This window comes from Zootoca vivipara, chromosome 1 (assembly GCF_965207765.1).
Source record: "Zootoca vivipara chromosome 1, rZooViv2.hap1.1, whole genome shotgun sequence".
NCBI lineage: Eukaryota > Metazoa > Chordata > Lepidosauria > Squamata > Lacertidae > Zootoca > Zootoca vivipara.
Window position 1 is genome coordinate 95,133,711 of NC_142582.1, and position 18,550 is coordinate 95,152,260.

The following is an 18,550-nucleotide window of genomic DNA, read 5'->3' on the forward strand; positions in this document are numbered from 1 at the left end:
TTTGCTTGGATTTCTTTGATTAGAGAACTGCTAATCAGAAAATATGTAGAGTGTTCAGGGGAACCAAAAATCCAAAAGATGAGAAGTGCAGAATGTGCACCTCTGCCTTGCACCTTTAAGGCTCCAATCTGTGGTCTAATGCCTCAGTAGAAGGGAGCTGGATCTCACCCATGCTCCTTCTCAGCTCTGAGCTATGATTGTCTCAAAGAGGCGCTTCAGAAGTCTTTCTTCCTTGGCATTTTCCTTCTTCAGCCTCTTCTAAGTGGCTCTCCCATATTTCCCTCTACTCCCTCCCTTCACACTTGTGAGTAAGGACCTCACTCATGAGTAGGACGTAGTCTTAGCTCCTGGCTGAAGAAACATTTATGAAAAAAATGTATCTGAGTTGGTGGGAGCTCCACCAAAGAAACTCACCGGCACCACCACCACCACCCATAGCATTGCTCTGCAAATTATCAAGTTTCTTCTGAGCAGTTTGTGCAAGGATAGTATATTGTACTTAGCAAGATGCTACGATTGCTCCTCTGCAACATACTAAAATTTCTCATCCAGTAGTATCTAGTACTTTGCATGATATTATCATGCTCTTCTGCATTTGCTTAAATATATTATTGATAACACAGGAGTCAGAAAATGAAGTAGATGTATGTTGATACAGAAGCAGGAAGTGGGACTCGTAAACAATTTTACAAAATTGGCCCAGGGTATGACAGCAGGAGAGATTGACACCACAAAGGGACAGTTCAGGGATATTTTATCTTTTTTTTAAAAAAAAAATCCTTTTCATGATTACTAGCTAAAAAGCAGCCAACAATTTCTCATCAACCCAGAAATCTCCCAGACAACTTGTGACGATAACTTAATGAAAATCTTTCTTAACTTACCAAAAAGTGAAATCCTATGTCTAACAAGAGCAGCAAGTTTGCAGAAAAGGCTAAAGCCGAAAAGAATGCAAAACAGCAGGAAAAATACAGAGGGGTTAAAGATTTGTTTAGATAATAAATTAATACAGTAGTGAGGAGCAACTGTGAGAATGGTAGATGTGAAACAAAGATACAAAGTATGTTTTGAATTAAACAGAAGCTGAGTTTGATAATAACTGCATTTAGAGATTATTTTCTATACATCTAGAGGGAAAGTGAATAGTATTCTAAAGATTTTTTTATTTTCTTTCACAAATAAGCTCTTTGACCACTATATGTTATGTAACCAAATCATTCTGTAATGGTCGTTTCTTTTTGAAGGTACAAAATAAAAGAACTTAAGAACGTGAAAAAATATTCAATAATCGATCACAAATAACAGTTATGTTAAAGCATTGCTACATAAGGTTATGGCACCAGAAGAAGAAGAAAACTTATACTTTCTGCTTCATCAGTTCTCCTTTTAGCAACCAAATAGTAAGCAAGACAAAATGAAGTTGAGATGATAAAAGTCACCAGAAGATAATGGAAATAATTATTGGACTTACTTATGAGGGCTCTTTCTTGTCATGGAAAGGAGAACATCCTTTGATGGCTGACTCCTCCCATCCATTTCAAGAAGGCAGGACTTCCAGAGGCTTCTGGAATCTCTGCTGGGAGGAGGAAACCTCTCAGTTTTGGAGGCTTCCAACAGCTGAGGAACAAAAGATCATCTAACCAGAAATAAATTACTATTACTAAGTTCTAATACTGCAGTTTTAGTTAACTCCACCAGGACAAGAGGTCATTTCAAGATTCTAGTGCGAAATAATGCAAGATGCCCTCCTTTTCATGACCAGAAAGAACCCTCACGATAAGCAATGTTTTCCTAGGTCATGCAAGGATATCCTTCAAATTAATGTTAAGCACCAGAACCCATCAAGAGGTGAGACCTAACTTCAACACCCCCCCCTACATCTGTGATAGGATTCTTTGCTCAAATTGTGCTTCAGTGAAGGTATTACAGAAGTAGGTTTAACTGACTGCCCATCCCGCAGCTACTCTTCAGATATAAGATAATGGTGGGTCAGTAATCAGAGCAGCTATGGTGCCTACCCTCAGACTCAGTGTCCCAAAAGACCTCCTGGTGGCTTGGTGCCCTGTAATTCGTACACTAATGTCATACAAAGGTCGGTATAGTTTAACTATACGGACAAAGGTCCGTATAGTTAAAGCTATGGTTTTCCCGGTAGTGATGTATGGAAGTGAGAGCTGGACCATAAAGAAGGCTGATCACTGAAGAATTGATGCTTTTGAATTATGGTGCTGGAGGAGACTCTTGAGAGTCCCATGGACTGCAAGAAGATCAAACCTATCCATTCTGAAGGAAATCAGCCCTGTGTGCTCACTGGAAGGACAGATCCTGAAGCTGAGGCTCCAATACTTTGGCCACCTCATGAGAAGAGAAGACTCCCTGGAAAAGACCCTGATGTTGGGAAAGATTGAGGGCACTAGGAGAAGGGGGCGACAGAGGACGAGATGGTTGGACAGTGTTGTCGAAGCTACGAACATGAGTTTCACCAAACTGCGGGAGGCAGTGGAAGACAGGAGTGCCTGGCGTGCTATGGTCCATGGGGTCACGAAGAGTTGGACACGACTAAATGACTAAACAACAACAATGTCATACAGTCTTTGAGGAAGAGAGGCACATATATCTTTATTTAGAGTATCACACTATCACACTACTTCAGGGAACAAGGAGCCCAAAGCCACATATTTAGAGTTGCTCTAGCAATCTTTCTGTCCCAAGAAACTATGGAAGAAAATAAACGAGGAATCTGAAGCCCAATTACTTATTTAGTAAATATTGTTCCCCATAAATATATATTGAGTATCCAACATGTATTCAACGTAAGGCCCCCCCCCCCAATTGGAATGGGTTAGGAGGGAAATAGGAGAGAACCAATTCCTGCATTCTGTGGGACAAATTACTTTAGGGAATCATAGAACCATAGAATTGTAGAGTTGGAAGGGACCCTAAGGGTCATCAAGTCCAACCCACTACAATGCAGGAATCTCAGCTAAAGCAAGATGTCATAAATCTTCTAAAGAAAGACATCAGTGCCTGGGTTCCTGAAAGGCAAGAGCATACAGCTAAGACATCCTTCCTGCCACCAGATATCCAACTGGACTTTCAAGGTCAGGAGTTGGTCTGAGAGCATATGAATTGGCTTAAAATATGGTTTTGTCAGCAAGAAGAAGAGCCTGATGGAGGAATTATATGAAGAGAATATATGCACTGGAAGTAGACTAATTAAACAGACCGTTTTCAAATTTTGCTTATTGTGTGCTTATTGTGTGAGTGTCTCGGCAGATATAGTATCAGATCATAGCCCCTGTGAAAGTTCTGCATTAAAAGTCTCAGTAAGTGAGGGACATGAGTCTTATTGAGGGCCACCTTCTTTCTTTGGCAACAGTTTAAACACACTTTCTAGCAGTTTTTAGGTTTGATTGGATATCTTTTGTGAAAAGCCACAATTATATTAATTATTGTATAAGCATATCCTAGCCCATTTAAATTGTTAAATTTTCATGCAACAAGGCAAAACTAGCCTGAGTCTATAAATAGTACATTGGACATTATGGGAATAGGTCCATCAACAATAATAGAAGCTGTTGATCTGATTTTGTGATTTTCTTAAGCTTCCAGAACCTTGGTCTGCTCAACAGAAAAAGGCAACAACAATGTCGCCTTGGTACACAGTTGTTTCTTATAAAATGTTTTCCAAAAGACTGGGCATCAGGCTGAAGGGTGAGTAGTTGACGGTTCCCACATGTAGAAGAAATATTAAAGTTTTTCTCCCACTGGTAAAATATGCCATCAAACAGAATTTTGTTTCTACTCCTGCTTAGTTCTGGCTAGTGGCTATATTTTGCTATTAATACCTGATATGTCAAAATTAGCTAGCTCAAAAAGGAACTCTATGATTGCAAAATGAGTTCTGACTCCTTATATTAACCTTCTTATTTGGGAACAGATAATATAAGGCTTTTAAACTTCATTTTAGTTAGTGCATCATTCAGGAAATCACCAAAAAGCTTAGCACCCCCAAATAGGGTGGGCTTTAGATTAGAAACTAGCAATCCACACTCAATTAATTAACAGAGCAATCCAAACTCCTGGTCCACCCTGCTGGGAAGGTGTCCCTCGAGTTGACACAGCAGGTGAGCATTCTTCCTAGGCAAAACCAGCAGCAGGCTATGGAAGCTAGTATGCCGCTCCAACAAACCCTGGATTAGACTGAGAAAGTGAGGTTACATTAGTAGCTCTTGGTTGACACCAGCTTTCTACAAAGGAAGGTGGTGAAGTTCCAGTGCTCTGAGGTTTGTATTACGGTAATCAAGGACTCAATTTAAGAAGTACGCAGTTTAAAAAGCTGTAGGAGAATGGCTGGAATAAGAAACCCACCATGATTCAGTCTCCCTCTTCCTGTGGGGCCGTTTAAATGTCCCCTGGATATTCCCTCTTCAGTAAGATCTACACACCTGTCTGAGATGTCTTCCCCCAACCCTCCTGTAAAAAGGAGCATTGGGGGGATGGGTTAATCACAAGGACCATACCCATAGGAAGAACAATTCTGTTTACAGTTATCTGTAACTGTCTCCATGATATTAGATCTAAAGGGAAAGCACAACACATCAGTCTTCAAGGAGTGAAACTGTCAATTCCTTTGATTTTCATTGTGCTTCATTCCTTATTTTTGTCACACATCTTTTTCGTTGGACTACCACTCTCTATACCCAGTGATGAAACCCAGGACAGAACGATTTGCCATCAACAATGGATGGCAGTAGAGGTCATCACTGAAGATTTTACCCGGTGATCAGGGTTGGTGAATCTGCAGCACTCCATATGGCCATCATGGTTGGGGCTGAATGGAGTTGCAGTCCAACAACATCCAGAGGGTCACACGTTTCCCATCTCTGCCCTAGATGCTCAGATGCTTTTAGACACAAGTGGAATAAATCAACCCGCTTGAGAGCAGTACATGTGAAAAGGATCTAGGAGTCTTGGTAGACCACAAACTTGACATGAGTCAACAGTGTGATGCAGCAGCTAAAAAAGCCAATGCAATTCTGGGCTGCATCAATAGGAGTATAGCATCTAGATCAAGGGAAGTAATAGTACCACTGTATTCTGCTCTGGTCAGACCTCACCTGGAATACTGTGTCCAGTTCTGGGCACCACAGTTCAAGAAGGATACTGACAAGCTGGAACGTGTCCAGAAGAGGGCAACCAAAATGGTCAAAGGCCTGGAAACGATGCCTTATGAGGAACGGCTTAGGGAGCTGGGTATGTTTAGCCTGGAGAAGAGAAGGTTAAGGGGTGATATGATAGCCATGTTCAAATATATAAAAGGAGGTCATATAGAGGAGGGTGAAAGGTTGTTTTCTGCTGCTCCAGAGAAGCGGACACGGAGCAATGGATTCAAACTACAAGAAAGAAGATTCCACCTAAACATTAGGAAGAACTTCCTGACAGTAAGAGCTGTTCGACAGTGGAATTTGCTACCAAGGAGTGTGGTGGAGTCTCCTTCTTTGGAGGTCTTTAAGCAGAGGCTTGACAGGCATATGTCAAGAATGCTTTGATGGTGTTTGCTGCTTGGCAGGGGGTTGGACTGGATGACCCTTGTGGTCTCTTCCAACTCTATGATTCTATGATTCTAACCCTCCCGAATTGGATCCAGGCAGCTCCTGGAGGGATGCAGAATGTCCTACTTTGTCACCTCTTCAGCAGTGAGTCCCAAAACAAACAAACAAAAATCTAAGATAGAAACCAACTAGCTAAAACTAGTTATGGAGAACAGAGTCAAGAAAACAGCAACAACCCATACCTTGGAAAGTAATGGATACCATGCTACCTCTAGGTGAGATTGGACAATATTTGAGAGGGCTCCCTCTCCCAACAGAGGTTCTGGAAGCCTTTGGAACCTCTGAATCTTTGAAGTAGATAGGAGGACTCACCCACAGAAGGATGTCCTCCTTCCATGAGCAAAAACCAAAACCATGAATAAACAACAACATAGGATTCTAAAGAATAAATAATAGGAGAGATTGGATAGTATTTTAATGAACTTACAAACAGAAAGTGAGAAACCAAAAGCAACATATTTGCATTTTAGAAAGATGTCTGATAAAGTGTTCTATATATAATACTGAACATGAGCAATAAAATCAGTATACTGTATTGTGAATGAAAACACTTAAGATATAATTTGAGAATTATATCTAGATTAAAACATCACTGAAAGTGGAATGTTTGGAAAAATCTTATTTAGTAACTTTAAAAAATCTATTTAGAAAAAAACAACAGCAAACCTATCTCCCCCAGGAGAATAATTTGAAAGAAAGACAAGAGAATCAGTGAGAAAATCAATAATGTAGAGAAATAAATAAAAATGACAGAATTCTGAACCAGTAAGAAAGGGGCTTAAAATGAGTTTTACTTCTTTTTGTCATTACATTTCTAACTAAATCTACCCAAAGATATGTATATAAAGTTATTCATGTTATTTTTCATATTATTCTTCCATTATCTGCATCACCAAAGTGTACGGTGACTGTATGAAGAGGCACATGTGTGACCACTCAATGTGGACTAATATGATTAAAATAAAGGTTTGGATTATTTAAAAAAAATAACTGGCTAGAGTTATAAGGATATATGGAATAAATATTTTAAAGAGCCTAATACCTTTATTATATCATAATTTTTCCAGTGTCATAGACTGTATTTTTTCTTACTTACATACCTTGCTACCATTTCTTTTTCTTTATTTGAAGCATATCCACTACTGCTGAGTGGCTTAGTTGGGGAGGAGAGGAAATACAGGCAATGGTTGGTAAAATACTGGTCAACTAGTGGAAGCAGAACCTAGGGAGTTCAGATAAAAAGTTTTAGCTTTACTTGTAAAAAGGATGAAGTTAACTTTTTAAAAAAATGAAGTTTAAAAGTTTACACTTGAAAAATTTAACCAGTTAGCAATTCCTTTAACTTTTAACTTGTTAATTAACTCATTAATTCCCACGATGGCATTTATTCTTTTTCAGTCCATATCTTACTTTACACTCTCCCTTCATACCTCTCAACTTCCTGTTCCTTATCTACCCACCATCTTTCTCAGTGTTTAGTGAGGTTTTGATCCCAGGCAAAATGAAAATCCTCTCTCACAGAAATCAGACTGCAACCGGGGTGGTTCTTCAATCTGAATGAATAGTACACAACCTGTTTTGGGTGAAAACAACTCTCCTTGAAGAAGAAGGTGAGCTGCTTGGGGGTACTCTTGGATCCTTCACTGTCATCGGAGGTACAAGTGTCCCTCTATCCCTGCTTTACTTAAACTTCCACTATTCCACTCTTGGTGTCCCTCCCTTCTTGCTCCCTTGCCATGGCCACTGCTGTTGTATAGCCTGCCTTTACTTTGTCCTCCAACCCTGTCTCAACATCATCTAAACCCAAGACTGTGATGAAGCACTACAAATCTTCCAATGCAGGCTGCATGGTGGCAGCCCTACATTGAGAGAGAGAGAGAGAGAGAGAGAGAGAGAGAGAGAGAGAGAGAGAGAGAGAGAGAGAGAGAGAGCGCGAGAGCAATTTATTTGGTTTTCTTTACAAAATCTCAACATTAATACATACTATATTCTTGCATTACTGTGAAAGTTAAAGTAGTTTTTTTTTTAATGTACCAACTCACTCACTTTGGCAAAGAACTTAATTTCTTGGTCATGTGGGGATTTCTCTGTTTTTCCACTGGTGACAATAGCTTCTGGAGAGAAAACAATAAAACAGTAAATAACACTTGGCAAAAATGTCAAGTTATGTCTTCCACAGGCTTTTGAAATATATGAAGTCAAAATTTCAGATGCACCAACCATATGATCTATAGGAACAGAAGAGGCAACTATGTTCTCCTATTCAGTGATCATCTTGTGATAAATGATAAAGCTGCTTAAGATCTTGTGGACACTGCAGATGAAGTGAGAAAGTCCGTCTGTGTGTGCTCAACTATTTCTGAATATCCCCCCTCCAAAATGAGTTTCTTTTTTTCTTTTCTTTTTTGAAATGGTTTTTCATTTTATGTGCTGCTTCATTTATGTGAAGCACAAATAACTTTTTGGCATCATGTAATCACAGTGGGGGAATCACAGGAACAGACAAGAACAAACCCAAGAGATATTTTTTAATGACATATTTTGGTAGAGTCTTAGGGTGCCTCTTTTTAGGGTGGGATATGGCCCATAGGTTACAGGTCTGGCAAAAAGAACTATTGGCGTACCTGAAGTGTAGATTTAGGAGTGGGATGTTGGGGACAGTGGAATGGGTAAATCCTCTCACATGACCGGAAGCCATAATAATAATAATATATTCTGCTGTTTTTATATTGTTTCAACCTTCTCTTAATTTTAAAGAGAAGAATCCTTGGAAAAGACCCTGATGCTGGGAAAGATTGAGGGTACTAGGAGAAGGGGACGACAGAGGACGAGATGGTTGGACAGTGTTCTCGAAGCTACCAACATGAGTTTGACCAAACTGTGGGAGGCAGTGCAAGACAGGAGTACCTGGCGTGCTATGGTCCATGGGGTCACGAAGAGTCGGACACGACTAAACAACAACAACAAATTTTATAATTCTTACTGAATTTTGTTGTTTTAATGTTGTAAAGCAATCTAGAATCAACTGGTAAAAGTATGGTATACAAATTTCAAAAATAAAAATTGCACTTGGGTGGCCATACTAACTCAAATGGAGTATCAGTAGCATGCCTAACCTCACCTTCCTGTTCTCCACACTATTCAACATTGCTTTGAAAGGAGCTTCTTAAATGTGAAGGGTAAGTGAGCATTCCTTTTTTCTGTCTTGGAAAGACGTGTGAACACAAAAGACCACAAAGCTCGTGTGTACACAATTCCCTTGAAGATGCTTGGCCAGCATCTTCACCCACCATCAAAGCTTCTCTCTTCCCTCCTGAGGCAGGAGATGGGGAAATAGAGGCACCCTTTCCCCTCCTGGGGGCAGCATTCTGTAGGGAAACCAGTGCTGAGGACACTTTCTTCTGTTGGAAAGAGCACAGAGTGATCTTTTCTCACTGGGGACTCTGCATTAACAGTCTGTGTGCTATTCCTTTGAGAAAAAAGCACCATGCCGGTGGGACTGGCATTTTCTGCATGACATTCACTCTGGACACGGGATGTTTCCTCAAAGGGAAAGCCACATTAAGGGTGCCTGTCATGGCCACCTCTCCTTTTCCCTTCTCTTGCTCAGATATGTGTGGTGTGGTGGGCTCAGGAAGATGGGGCAGACAGAGGCTGCCGTGGATGCTCAATGTGCAAGGTCAAGCAGACCTGCAAACACTTCTGCACAGCAAGTAAGGATCAGTCCATGCCACTTCACAAGGAAATGACAACAATAGGGAATGTAACCGAATTAGGGTAAAATCTGCCTTTCTGATTGGTAGCCTACAGAAACTTACCCAAATGTGCAATGAATTCTTGAGCAGAGTCAACGTATTTGAGAATCTTCTTCAGAAATTTATAGGCAAACCTCTTTTCCATGGATGAAGCATCCATCGCCATGCCACTTAAGCCTCTAGTAAAAAGAAGCATGTTTGCTTAATATTAATGACTTCAAGCTGAGCTACCTTATCATATTGTACATGTTACTTTTGAAACATTATTTGAAATTGCCCATTTTTTTTTAGGGTTGCAGCTTCTAAGTGGAAAAAGGGGACCATTCATTTACCATAAATGTATTTTTGAGGGGGCCCTAAATTGCTGAACTGAAAATGTTGACCTGCATAGGCAAAGCTGAGAAACTGTCAATGCTCTGGGTGGATTGGCACATGGAGATGGGCCTTGGTGAAATCTGCTGAAGCCAGGTAGTTATGCCTCCCAAATGGAGAGCAACGTTTCCATACAAAAATTTCAGTACGTTACAAACTTGTTGAAGAATTTCAAATCCAATATCACCTGCCAAGAGCTCTCTTTCTTTGGAACAATAAACACCTGAAACCCTCTGTTCTGAGGTTACTTGCTTGAGTGCAGCTATCTGAAGAAGATGACCTATGGCTGTTTGCATCAATTCCTGTTTCTCTGGATTTCTGAAAATCGTGTGAAGTGACTTGGCAGAAGGGTTTGAAATTCTATCCAATATCCTTGACATAATTCTTCACCCAGGGATCAAATTTGCTTGCTTCTCACCTGGTAGCAACATGAAACAACCCACACCCCCATTGGTGGCTGTGGAGAGTCAAAATTGATTTTGCTGCACTCCTCCTCTGGATGGTGCAACATCTGGGAAACTAGGGTGCTGCTCTCTAGACTGAAACCTGGACTACCCCTGGGAAGGAAAACTGGGCCAAATATCAAGTCTCTGCATCCGGATAATAAAATAATAATTTATTTATTTATTTATACCCCACCCATCTGACTGGGTTTCCCCATTTGTAAGGAATGACAAATTTGATATGGATGGTATCATTAAAACAAAATTTTGCTGTTTTATTACTGGAGGTCAGAAGGCACGGCCTTCTTAGCTTTCAATATATAACTCAGAGCTTCTTCACCCAACAATTTCTTTCCAACATATGGCGCTTAGACCAGATGTCAATTTGCATCTGTCTCTCAATGACAGAGCCATAGGATGCACCTAGCCACAATCTCACCAACAAGGAGGAACCGATCGACAGTACTGGGAACCTTGGGAGGAAGTAATCACACCCTCTTGCGTTTCATGATATGGAGGCAAGGGAAAGCTGAGTGTAGCTGGACATGCACTCTGGACTTTAAGAAGGCCAATTTCAAAAAGCTGAAAGAACTATTGGGAAAGGTCCCATGGTCAAAAATACTCAAAGCGAAGGGAATTCAAGATGGGTGGGAGTTTCTTAAAGGTGAAATATTGAAGGCACAAATGCAGACAATTCCAACAAGTGAGAAAAGTGGGAGGCATCTAAGGAATATGGTGTGGCTTCATAAGGAGCTTACAAATGAGCTGAGATTTAAGAAGGCCATGGAAGAAAGGTTAAACCATGAAGGAAGAGCATACATGAGTAGCCAACAAGGTCAAGTGGGCCAAAGCTCAAAATGAGCTCAGGATTGAGAGGTTAAAAATACTTGGGAAAAGGTTTATTTGGCTATGTTCAAAGCAAGAGGAATAAAACAAAAAACTAGGGCAACACAAGTTATTTACACAGTGATATACAACTTGCCTGGATATGACAATGCCATTCACTAGAAGAAATTTAAACAGTTCTTGTGCTTTCTCTCTATCCCGAGACTTTTCTTTGGCTGTCAAAGTGTCATACGGTACCAATAAAGGATGGCTACCTCCACCTATGGTAAGATAAGAGAATTGTTAATAGTTACAATAGGAATTGACAGACAAACTAAGGCGGTGATTGTCATTTTGTCTACTTAGAGGTAAGTCCCATTGAATTCCATTGATCTTACTCCCAAGTAAGTGGGTTTAGGACTGCAGTCTAAGGCTAGTCTTATCATGTCACCTGTATTTTCAGATATTCCCCTACTGAATATCAGGTTTCACATAAAACATTTCAGTCTTACCTTTACTTTCCAATTCAGTTTTCTTCTTTTTAGCCCAAATGTTATGATAGTTTTCTGCTACCACTTCAACCATTCCCTGTATCGCCACCAAATCAAGAAGGAATAATCCAAAATCAAAAGAAAAATATACCAGAGCATGTATAATACATTTTTCAGAAATATATACAGTGGTACCTCGCAAGAAGAATGCCTCACGCAACGAAAGCATTTCGCGATGTTTTTGGTGACTCGCAAGACGAAGTTTTCTATGGCCGTGCTTCGCAAGACGAATTTTGTGTGTGTTTTGGGGGGTTTTTTTGCCACGACAAACCGCGCTTTGCAAGACGAAATTATCTCAAGACGAAGCAACTCGCGGAACGAATTAATTTCGTCTTGGGAGGCATCACTGTATTATAGTATTTAAATACTGTATATCATTTATAGTAAGTGTTACGCAGGGAAGGAGGAATACCTATGAGGGCATCTGCCTGGGGAAAGTCTTTTTCCATCTTGTGTCTCCCAATGCTTTGTTACATAGATGGAGTCAGGGGGATTACCACCAAAAAGAATGCCCTTTATGGCTCATGGTGTGGGGTCCTAGGAAAATGAGGAAACTATTTATGTTGGGTGTGGTTTGTTTGAAATGCCTTATGGTTATGGTACTTTCTGTTCTGTGGCCAGAGCAGGTCTCCCCACAGTACTTTTGAACATAAGGACACACTCTTGCTGGCCCTTGTTGCTCTTATTTAAGTATGGATAGGTGTTTTCCTACATTTTTGAATAGTCTTATACAAACCTGGATTTCTCTGGAGAGTACAACATTTGAAAGATCAAGTGGTGCTGGGTTGTATCCATTTCCCTATTATTAAAAGGAAGAGTTAGTGGTTGTTGGGTTTTGCTTGCTTTTTGCATATTTAGATTCTTTACATCTCAATCTATATTGAATGAAGTTATTTTAAGGATGCAAAATGCCTGGTGCTAAGTGTTATTAAAAACTGAAATTAGGGTGAAATTCAGTTAGTACCATCGTACTTGTGGAAAGGCTTTTGATCCAGTGGAAGCATCCTTTAATGCAGCAGGAGAGTAGATTTTTTGCCAATATCCTGCAGTCCCCCCATCCCCTGAAAATCAGCTCCAGTGTGTTGGGGAATTCTCTAGAACAGGATGGAAGGTGGCATGGAAGCCTGGAAGGAGCCATGTTCCTTCAGTTCCTGACAAGCTAAATCCCTGCCACTACAGAGAAAGAGGCTTGCTGAGGGCCCATACAAATGCTGACACACAAGACCTATGAAGTAACAAAGTGGAAGGGAGTACGATGAACTCAAATTTAGACCCCCCCTGCACCAGAAAGATGTGTCTTTGTGGAGCCATGTTCTACAGGTGTGAGTGCTAAGTCCACAGATTCCTGTGCAATATCATGGGGTCGGGCTGCATAGTGTAGATGACAGTGTACAGCTGCGAGCAAGGCAGGAAGAAAGCTAAAGCTGCTGTCCTCCTACAGCAAGGTAAGATCTATCTAGTTTGCATATTCCCTGTGGAGCAAGTGGGAGGGAAAATAGCATTCTATTAAAAACTGTATTGTGTTGAAAAACTTTCCTCACAAATAAGGGCTGAGTCACCTGATCATTAGATATGAAAAAGTCACAATAAATTGGCAACTGGAACAATTTGCAATGGGGAATTGCTATCGTGAATGTTCCAACATGCTCTCCATCTCAGAGTGTGGCAAGCAATATTTCACAGGACTAGCTCACCATACCAATATTCCTAACAAAGGTGGGTTTTTTTTTTGTTTAAATAAAAATAGCAAAATAGAAATAGCATTAGTTTGCAGGGAGAAAAAATGAGCTCATATTTTTCTCTAGTCTTCTTTTACAAGAAAGTTCTGCCTTACTTGGCTGGACTGTGATATGCTACGGAGCTTTTCACTTTCGCGTTGTTGTACCATTGGATCTCCTTCTTTTGTCCTCTCTAGGCTCCATCCCATTGCTAACATGGTTTTAAGAGATTCTCTGGCAGGCCATCGATAGATTTCCTTTTCCTTAAAAAAGATATACACAAATTTTGTAACATTTCACCTAGAATAAGTCTAAGCTGGAGTATTGTACTGTACAAAGGTCTTCTCATTGTATACAATTTGGAAAGCGAAACTTAACATGATTTTGATTTAAATCTTGTCATATTTTAATGCTTATTAAAACGATGCACCTTGCAGCATCGGTGATATCCATGTATTCATGAAACATGCAAACAAAACATGCACACACAATATGTTGTTTCATTTAATGATGCAGTTTGACCTTTCCTTTATTACCTTTTCAGTCAGTGTTCTAAAAGGCCTCATTAAAGGATGTGTCTTCACATTTTCGTCTAGTGAAGATGCATATTTCCACCCACTATTATTCTGAAACAGACACATAATTCATACAACATGTAATTAGCCAATGGAACAAATTATCTGGGATGGCCACTATAAGTAATTGGTTTTTTTTTAAGGACTAGGCTTAGAAAATGGCAAGAGACAAGAACCAAAACTCCATGTTCAGATCCAAATATGATACTGCCTGATTTTCCAGATGCTAAATACAAAATGAAGCTACCAGCACTGTGCTTTGGGTGAATATTTTAGCACAACTGCACATGTATCCCAGTTTGTTTGTTTTTTTGAGATAGCTCCATTTCCACCATACACAGAATAAAGAAACAGACCCACCACAAAAATGAAACAGAAAGAAAATCTCCACAAAATTACTGTTTAAATCATACCCCTGATAAGATTGGAGAAATATTCCCATGTGAACGGGAAGAACATAGACACATAGGATTTCTGCAATTCTGTGCTTTCTGGAGCTGCTGAGTTCTGTGTCATTGTGTAGATATATGTAGGTAAAGGTAATGGTAAAGGACCCCTGGACAGTTAAGTCCAGTCAAAGACGACTATGGAATTGTGGTGCTCATCTCACTTTCAGGCTGAGGGAGCTGCCGTTTGTCCACAGACAGCTTTCCAGGTCATGTGGTCAGCATGATTAAACCGCTTCTGGTGCAACGGAACACCATGACGGAAACCAGAGCGCACACAAAGGCTGTTTACCTTCCCACCACACTTGCAGTGGCATGCTTTCGAACTGCTAGGTTGGCAGGAGCTGGGACAGAGCAAAGGGAGCTCACTTGGCTGCGGGGATTCGAACCGCCAACATTCTGATCAGCAAGCCCAAGAGGCTCAGTGGTTTAGACCACAGCGCCACCCGCATCCCAATACATGTACTTCCTGTTCACATAGTATTATTATCTGCACATTTCCACGTGTATAAACAAGCCAAAATGTTATGATTTCCCACTACTAGTTAAAAGTTAAGGTATTGCTAAGGACACAGACTATTTCAGACTGAGTCAATTTAGGAGGAAGTTGCAAGAACCACAGCACTTTACTGCATTCAGAGGCTGCCAGAAGATCCCCAGGTATTTTGAGAGAAAAGAGAAAAAAGAGAAAAAGAAAGAGAGAGAAGCATTACTAGACAGTGCTGCTCTGGTATAACATTTTAGGTGTCTGAAAGGAAAATCTGTCATGGAGATAAATTGGACAGATTTCTAACATTCAACTCTCATTGTCCTTCTTTGACAATTGTCAGATTTATAATAATCCGTACCTTGTCACAGGCCCATTTGTCATGTGTATGTTCAGCATACTTGTTGACAATATACTCCAACTTTTCAGGAAGTGTAAAACTGGAAACACAAAAGAACAATATAATTTATAATTTGCTCCAATTGGGCATATGGATATGCCTATGTATGTATATCAATTTCCATGACTAAATACTTAAAACATTATCTGGATATTGATGAGAGCGGTAAAAGGCCTAGATTACGTTGTTAACATATTCACAAGAACCGATGTTTTCTCATCATGATTCTGTTTACATGCACTAGCCAACCCAAGAATTGCAATGATGCACCTGGGTGACTTGTAAGAAGGGGCTGGAGAAGCAAGGAGTTGTTACAGCTTTATACTGTCATGTATGGCCCATTCTCTTTTACTCTCCCCTCACCCCTCACCTTTCCTCCATTTCCTCCATGGGCTTCTGGGAACAGGCTGCTCTTGCAAGAGGTCTGAACTGACTGCTTGCGTTGGTCTTTCCCCACTCGCTCTTTCCATCACTTGATCCATTTCACAGTCTACCCTTCTATCTTTTCCCTCCCAACCGTACTTTTCTCCCTCCAGGCTTAATGGAATTAGGCCAGGGCCTGCAGGAAGTAAGATAAATACTGCAACCCTTTAGCCACAGGTTCTCTACCCCTTGTGCCAAAGAGATAGCGAGGTTCCTGCTAGGCTGGAAAAAGAATCCCAGATTGATTAGTGTGTATTATGAGTGAGGCACTTATGACTTACTTCACTGTGTTGATAGGTTTGGGATCAAAGTTCCCTTCAGCATCCACTGAAGTCTGCTTTTCTAAAACTGAGGTAATTCGGGTGTCTAAATAATCAGGTGGCAAAGCCCCAGCTATTGCACTTAAACAAGGCAAGGCCATTCGGAAAAGCTCTGGATCATACTTCTGCAGGAGAGATAGGAACTGGTTGGAAAGTCCAATAGAAAAACATGCAAAATATTAGTTAAGGCAACACAGCCATATAGAAGCAGCATTAGTAGATGCTGATAAATGAAGATTTATTTATTTTTTAATGCAGGCACCTAGCAGAAAACCAAGCTACATTTATATATTGTATATATCAATTGTTTGAAGGCTTTGTTCATAGATGATTTTTTTAAGACTAAAGAAGTTGTGTCAGTTTATTTGACAATGTAAAAAAGTCCCAAGGTCTATTTTTCTATTGAATCAATGGGTATGTTAGTCTGAAGAGAGCTCTCAGTGATTAAGTAGGGCATTTTCCTTTTACTAGGTGCATCTTTATAGCATTTAGTGGAAGCAAGCAATTTGTGCTGTGTACAGAAGCACAGGTGTGAATTGTAGTGTCTCTTGCAAATATTACTCTGGACCTTTACCTTATGAGAAAGGGAATCAAATATTCCCCAGAAGAGTTTTTCAGATAAATGTAACTCTTCTTCAGCTGCAATTCCATAATTTCCCCATCCAGAAGGCAAGCAATAATATTTCCAACATTGCTCATAGTGATTTGTTAGCAGCTGTGAATGACAGAAAAAACCAATACATTAAAGAAAACTATTACAACAGTTCTCACTTCTTTTTTAATAGAAAACTCTTAGCAGCTTTGTTTATAACGTAATGGCAAATCTTATGTTTTAAAGCAATTGCGCTTTAAATTAGCTTTGACTAATAAGAAGGCCTTTATTCTTGAAGATGTGCGCGCAGTCTGCCTTCCAAACTGTTTTTGAAATTAAAAGAAAGGAATCTCTCATACTACTGAAAGATTTAATATCTTCAATAGAAACAGAAGGATTTACCTTAAGTGACATTTTACAATATTCATTAAGTAAGGGTACATCAAAAACCAGCCGTCGTAATAGCTGCTGTAGCATAGAAGGCCGTAAATGACTAGAATTAAAAAAGAAATTCATAATTAGTAATGTGTACATGTTGATGAAGCTGCAAGGCAATTAAACAAATGATTGGAATGTGAGACGAACAGTGCAAGTGTTCTGTAAAACAGATTACCTAAAAGGAAAACAGCAGAGTGATTAGGATCTACTCAGTTATGTTCAATGGAAACATTTTTAAGGGTGGGGCAATATTCCATTGAAGCAATCACATAAGCAGATAAATTCTGATTCTGATCATGTCTCACGACAGGAAAAATAGAGAAGGAAAGTTCTATGTTACCCACCTCTATCCTGGCCTGTATTTGACCATATGAAAGAGGCTAATTATAATATGATCCTAATTAACTGAATCCCAGCCCCACATACTACATGACATTCTGAATAATTTGGTATATATACAGTACTCTAGAGTAGTTGTGAGCAGTGTAACAATCTTGCGTGTGTAACAAACTTAGTTATTGGGGGATTTTCCCCTCAAGAAAAGTTTCAGAAAAACTTCCTATATGTATCTAATTGGTCACTGTGAGAGCAGAATGCTAGACTCGATGGGTCTTTGGGCTGATCCAGAAGGTGAGTGGGAAGCATGACAGATTATATCACTGCTATGACTTAGGAGGGTCCTCCAATGCTGGAACAATATTGAAAACGTGCCTAATTTCTTCCTGGTGGGTTTGATGCCCCCCACTCACTGACTTATCACATTGACCTGGGAACACCCATGGTCTTTAAAAACATGTACACTGGTAAGCAGGGTTAAGGGTAAGGTGTTGTAGAGGAGAACTATGGGGAAGGAGTCTCCAGTAATGGGATTGGCTCCTACCATTAGGCAGAGCAGCACAACCACCTCAGGGGGTAAATGCTTGGGCAGCCGGGGCAGCCAAGATTCATCTGCCACTCTAGGCAGCTTCTGTATGTGGAAAGAGGCGGGGGGGGGGGGAATGCCACCTTGTCTTTTGGCTTAGGCAGAAAACTGTCGGGCCAGTAAGGAGGTATACCAGGGGTCCAACTTAAAAACAAACAAACAACCCCTCAGAGGTTCTATTTACAATCAAGTGGTATGCAATTTTGTTCAATAAATAAATAAATTTAACCCACCCCTTTATTTAACCTGCAACCTGACACGGGACCTTATGGTGAAGGGCAGGTAAGAAATTGCATGTTTACATCCATTTGTTTTGGACTTTCTCTCCTTTAGAGACGGCTGTCTTCTAGACAATTGGCATCTAATTGCCAGGGAGGCTGTGTTCTCCTGCCTATACAGGATTCTGTTGAGAAGGCCTCCCTTCTGACAAGCTTCCCAGATCACTTTGTTACACAGGTGCAGTAGCAAATGAATTCCCAACTAACGCTTCCTGCACCTAGATAAATATATAATTTTTGTACATGATATAATGTGAAGTTCTCATTTGAGGATCAAAGCTGATTAGCTATTACATACTTGATATGTTGTGTTGTAGGTCAGGCACAATGAATTAATCGTGTATTATTTCCTTGTGTAACACCCAGCCTTATTGCTTGCCCTCTTCACTT

At 40.2% G+C, this 18,550-nt stretch overlaps 1 protein-coding gene across 3 annotated transcripts in view; it reads right to left on the reverse strand.

Moving 5' to 3' along the window:
* Positions 1–18,550, reverse strand: part of RYR3 (ryanodine receptor 3) — a 265,417-nt gene that overhangs the window by 80,477 nt on the left and 166,390 nt on the right. For 2 of the 3 annotated variants that reach the window (XM_088671165.1, XM_060273292.2), the window contains exons 49-61: positions 16,925–17,015; positions 16,505–16,645; positions 15,892–16,073; positions 15,149–15,227; positions 13,816–13,905; positions 13,396–13,542; positions 12,298–12,360; positions 11,523–11,598; positions 11,168–11,291; positions 9,434–9,549; positions 7,662–7,729; positions 6,716–6,837; positions 885–934 (exon numbers count right to left, since the gene is read on the reverse strand). In XM_088671165.1, the coding sequence (XP_088527291.1) occupies positions 885–934; positions 6,716–6,837; positions 7,662–7,729; positions 9,434–9,549; positions 11,168–11,291; positions 11,523–11,598; positions 12,298–12,360; positions 13,396–13,542; positions 13,816–13,905; positions 15,149–15,227; positions 15,892–16,073; positions 16,505–16,645; positions 16,925–17,015 (1,349 nt within the window). The remainder of the gene's footprint in view (positions 1–884; positions 935–6,715; positions 6,838–7,661; positions 7,730–9,433; positions 9,550–11,167; positions 11,292–11,522; positions 11,599–12,297; positions 12,361–13,395; positions 13,543–13,815; positions 13,906–15,148; positions 15,228–15,891; positions 16,074–16,504; positions 16,646–16,924; positions 17,016–18,550) is intronic. The other variant, XM_088671174.1, reaches the window with a different exon arrangement.